At 31.9% G+C, this 5,136-nt stretch overlaps 1 protein-coding gene across 3 annotated transcripts; it reads left to right on the top strand.

The window, feature by feature from the left end:
• Positions 1 to 1,574: 1,574 nt before the first annotated feature.
• Positions 1,575 to 3,477, top strand: LOC149253825 (uncharacterized). Of its 3 annotated transcripts, none has more exons than XM_089456940.1 (4): positions 1,575 to 1,650; positions 2,608 to 2,694; positions 2,788 to 2,880; positions 3,053 to 3,477. In XM_089456940.1, the coding sequence occupies exons 1-4, from the start codon at positions 1,612 to 1,614 to the stop codon at positions 3,254 to 3,256; spliced, it is 423 nt and encodes a 140-aa protein (XP_089313066.1). In that variant the 5' UTR covers positions 1,575 to 1,611; the 3' UTR covers positions 3,257 to 3,477. The 3 variants fall into 3 exon arrangements, with proteins under 3 accessions (XP_089313066.1, XP_089313067.1, XP_089313065.1); XM_089456939.1 differs by lacking the exon at positions 1,575 to 1,650 and adding an exon at positions 1,798 to 2,505; XM_089456941.1 differs by lacking the exon at positions 2,608 to 2,694.
• Positions 3,478 to 5,136: the final 1,659 nt, after the last annotated feature.

Raw genomic sequence — 5,136 nt, 5'->3', positions numbered from 1 at the left:
TCTTAAGGAACATAGTACACAGTTGGTGCACTGTATGTGTGACATTTTTTCATTTTTTCCTTTCAAGAGATAAGTAAACAATTTGTTTCACAGAATATGTCATCACCTACATTGGAACAGAGGATGGAATCCTTCGACACACCACTGAAGACTCTTGGACATACTGAGGGCCATGATATATCTCCTTGCTTGTACACATTATTTGGACCAAAATGTAGTACGCCATTGACAAATCGTGAGCTTACATAAGATAATGATAAGGTTGTTACTGGCACACCATTTGAAAATGCTCTACAGTCTCCATTAGTGACTGAATCAGGGGGAGTTGACAATTTTGGCAATGAATTGCCACGGTTAGTTTATGTATTTCTATCCTCTATCGCAAAACAGAGTATTTCTATGTTAGTCAATCGAACTCACATGGAAAATCCAATCTGTGATATGTTTTATTTCTCTAAAATAAAACAAAATTAACCATAAGTTGCATTACAGATTTGTTTTCAACTTGCATCTCAATCAGCAATATTAGGCTATATATCTCAATAAATTACTGTTTTCATTGTCACGTTCCAGGTACTCCTTTGAGATCAAGTCCTAAATTTTGGATTTTATTGCTTTAAGTTCGGGCTTGAATGTGCTTTGGAGCTGTTCAACACACTCACTCAATAGTTGTTGCTGAGGTGAGATTTTTCTAGCCTTCATGATGAGAACTATTCTTGAATCTTTTTAGAAATGTCTGTCTTCTTTTACATTTTCGATCACTCTGTTCCTCTCATTTGCATTCATATCTGTAAGTGGAATCTTAATATTTTTCAACTTGTGCGAAAAGGGAGGATTGAATTCAAAATTATCACTTGTAGATATTGTTGCAGTGCTAGGTTCCTTTAGAAGAATCTTGTTCTTGCCACATGAAACTAAATACAGAAATTGAATAAGATCTTCATCTTCCAAATTTTTAGCAGATAAAAACTGCTGCTGTTTGTATTATGTAATAAAAACAACAGATTTTTAGCAATTAGAAATTAGATTTACCAAATTTTGAAATGTTTTTTTATCTAATTACAGAACATAAACAGCAGCAGATTTTTACATAATTACATAATACAAACAGCAACAGATTTTTACCAATTAGAAATTTCTAATTGGTAAAAATCTGCTGTTGTTTGTATTATGTAATTATGTAAAAATCTGCTGCTGTTTATGTTCTGTAATTAGATAAAAAAACATTTGGAAATTTGGTAAATCTAATTTCTAATTGCTAAAAATCTGCTATTTGTATTATGTAAGTATGTAAAAATCCGCTGCTTTTTATATTTTGTAATTATGTAAAAAGGGTAATGTTTTTTTAGGAAAAACCATGAAGGGGGGAACAATGGCATGAGGTCTTTTATATACATGACAGCATACGAGCTGAACCATTTTATCATTTAGCACTGGAGAATCTGATTCCAAGAAAGGAAGAAATTGTCAAAATAGAAATTGTCACTTGGATTTTTAACTAAGTTGTTTGCAAATTCCGCCCTAGAGAGTCATTTTGAGATTATTCACCTTCAATCCTTTGTTTTTTAAGGGAGAACATCCTTTTCTATCGATCTCTTCTACTTTGAGGATATGGCAAGTGGAGAAGGAGGTGCAAGTGGATCGGAAAAGGTAAGCTTACTTTGTTTTTATAGAATAATTGCATAATATAATATGTTTTATTTTTTGTTTAAGGTTTGAAGTTAGAATTATAATTTTATAATTATACTTTGTGGTAAATCATTGAAATTTGGACAGGGAAAGAATCCGATAACAGAGTCCTTGCTTGAAGATGTTTTTGGGATAGAAGGACTCAAAAAACTTCAATCTTTGGATGCTGAATCCCTAATGCATTTTCTTAAGACAAAATCCCCTGAAGCTAATCAACTAGGTCCAGGTAATCAACAAGCTTTAGGAGAATCCATTAGTTCCCCATCCTCTCTTGGATCAAGAAAAAAATCGAAAAAAGTGTTATTGACATCAAACACCAATAATGAAGAACATTGTGTTGAAACATCTTCTCTGGTGGCAACTCCTGGGACTGCAAATTCTTGTTCATCCTCAGCTTATGCATCATCTATTGGTAGTTTAGGTACCAAGATAGAGTATGACCCTGTCTCAGGGGAGATAAGAAGGACAGAAGCAGGAAAACAATTCTTAAATAGGCTAAAGGACTCCTGCCTTCAACGATTTAGAGATCATCTTCACCTCACATTCTCCAAGATTCCACTTCACCTAAAAAAGATGGTGGTACAAGACATAGAGAATGAATTTGGTACCGGTTGGTCGGTTAAGAAGATAAAATTGCAAATGTCGCTCAATTGTAAGAGGTTTCGTTGCAACCAAACAAGAAAAATTAAAAAAATGCCTCAAGATCAAAGACTGAAACAAAGACCTATTGACATACCTTTTAAAGTATGGAAAGAACTTGTAAAATCATATGAGAAGTTGGATGCACAAAGAAAAGCCGACAATGAGAGCATTCAGGTATTGAATTTTTCATTAAACATTATTTAGAATGTATTAATACTTATAAGTATCTTATACATGTATTTGTGTGAAAATAAATTAAATTGGTTTATGTTTAAGGACAAGGCATCCAAGGCGAGGTTAACCAAGACAAAAGTCACTCATCGTAGTGGCCAGAAAGGTTTAAAAGCACTGATAACAACCTTTGTAAGTATATTAAACATGTGATATTTTTTTAATAAATTTTGTACTAGAAGAAAGTCATTGTTATCTAATTTCTCCCTATTTACTGATTGATAGGAACTAAAATATGGAAGACCTCCAAATCATTTGGAAAAGGAGGTGCTGCAGCAAAAGAGATGGGTTGAATTTGTTGTTTGGATGGACTCTATGGTATGTAATCTTAGTTGGATTTCCAATATACTTTTAAACCATATTTTCATTTTATTTTTTAGTACTATTAGATATTATATCTTACCTCATTTTATGGTTAACATTGTATAACAAAAACATGCGTTGTGTTATGTAATTAATACTAACATGTAATATTGATTTTTTTTGTCAGAATGCTATAGGTAATGATTGCCAAGACGATGATCCAAATTATGTTCAACATATATCAGGAGATGATGAGGATGAGGATGAGGATGAGGATGATGGTGGTGAAGGAGGAGATGATGATGATAGTTGCGGTGTTCGTGATGATGTGGATCAGAGTAATGAGGATGGTCAAGATGATCATGAGGATGATCTTGGTGGTGGTAGCTAGGCATGCACATGCATTGTTTTTTATGAAGAAATTATTGTGTAGAATGACATTGTTATGTTTAGATGGGTGTTGTGAATTTACCCTATATCAATGAGACATTTTGATTTTGTAATCATACGATGAGTTTGATTTATGTATGTTGTTAATTTATCGTAGAATAACGATATTCATGAAATATTTTGATTTGTTAATCATATTTGAATTTTAGTTGTTTTGATTAAAAATAATACTGATTTTATTAGTATTATGTTGCTATTTTATACATGTTTTGAAAATTGTTAATGACACATTGTTATTTTTTTGGATGGATGTTGTCAATTTCTCTTAAATTTCTTTACAAATGATTTTGAATTGTGATATCTGCTTTAATGATATTTAGAAACTATCATATATTTCACTATGAATCTATAAAGGGGGTCATATATGTAAATAAAAATATACTCTATATAAGAAGTCAAATGCGGATGTAACCATGGATGCAAAATTGAAAGTAAAATTGGATGTTAAACTAGGAATTAATACAAAATGCAAACAATTGACATACAAAGTGTTTTAAATTAGAAGTGAAAAATTGTGCAATAGTTGACACAAAGAAGGGAACAAAACATGGCATACAAAAGGATATCAAATTGGGCAAAAACAAGGACACATAAATGGGCACCAAATTAGATGCAAAAAAAGACAACAACTAGATGTAAAATAAGATGCAAATTTGAGTGTTAGAAAGAAGCAAAAAACGTTACAAATTAATATGCCAAATGATGATGCAAATAATGGTGTAAATTTAGGATGCAAACTTGGATGCAAAAAAGGAAAAAAAAAAAAGATGTAAGAAAAGACATAAAACAAGATGCAAAATGGGGCTGAAAAAAGGTGAAACCAAGGATGCCATATTGGATGTAAAAAATGATTCCTAATCTCATGCAAATTTAGGCTCGAACTCAGACACAAAATTATATGCAAATGTGGACACAAAATGAGGTAAAAAAAGATGCAAATTTGGATGGTGAAAACGATGTAAAACTAGACACCAAAAAAAATGCAAAATTGGATGAAAAAGTCGGTGTAAATAATGGTGCGACATTGGACACAAGTAGACACAAAAAAATGGTGCAAAAAGGAGCATAAAATATCTTAAAATTGGATGCAAAACTTGGTGCAAAAACAAATACAAAATTAGACGTAAAAAATGGCTCTACATTAAATGTACCATTAGACACAAAATAAGATGCAAAGGTGGACACAACACATGACTCAACATAAGATGCAAATATAAATGCAAATTTGGATGCTCAAAATGATGTAACATTAGATGCAAGAGATGGTGTTAAAAATGATGCAAAATTGGATGAAACAAATGACGGAAAATATGGTGCAAAATGAGATGGGAAAAATGGAGACAAATCAAACGTAAATGTGGATGTAAAAAATGGTCCAAAAAAAGATGCAAAAATGGGCACAAAAATGGATGCAAAATTTGGTGCTAAATCAAATTCAACACATGGTGCAAAGATAGGCACCAAAGCTGGTGCAAAAATAGAAGCAAAAACTAGTGTAAGACTAGATACAAAACTTGGCATAAGACTAGATGCAAAAACTGACACAAAATGGATGCATAAAAAGACGTTAAATTGGATTCAAAATACAGTGTAAACTTGATGCAAATGATGGTGCAAAAATGGAAGCAAAGAATGACACAAAATAGGAAGCAAAAGAGAATGAAAAATAGAAGCAAAAAATGACACAAAACTAGAAGCAAAACTTGTCATAAAATAAGATGCAAATCTTGGTTCAAAATTTGACGCAAAAAATGATGCATAGTTTGGTGTAAAAAATGGTGCAAAATCTAGCGTGAAAAAGGATGCAAAATCAGGTGAAAA

This window comes from Pinus tabuliformis, chromosome 7 (genome assembly GCF_031772625.1).
Source record: "Pinus tabuliformis cultivar Carrire ecotype Pingquan chromosome 7, CPIR1, whole genome shotgun sequence".
Lineage (NCBI taxonomy): Eukaryota > Viridiplantae > Streptophyta > Pinopsida > Pinales > Pinaceae > Pinus > Pinus tabuliformis.
Note: the sequence above shows the minus strand (reverse complement) of the source record. Positions and strands in the feature narration are given on the sequence as shown.

Bases quoted from the DNA above. Each gene is read 5' to 3' on its own strand.
- LOC149253825 (XM_089456939.1), top strand. From the start codon at position 1,867: ATGCATTTTCTTAAGACAAAATCCCCTGAAGCTAATCAACTAGGTCCA. The intron at 2,506-2,607 runs GTATTGAATTTT...TTTATGTTTAAG, and splicing joins CCGACAATGAGAGCATTCAG to GACAAGGCATCCAAGGCGAG. The intron at 2,881-3,052 runs GTATGTAATCTT...TTTTTTTGTCAG, and splicing joins TTGTTTGGATGGACTCTATG to AATGCTATAGGTAATGATTG.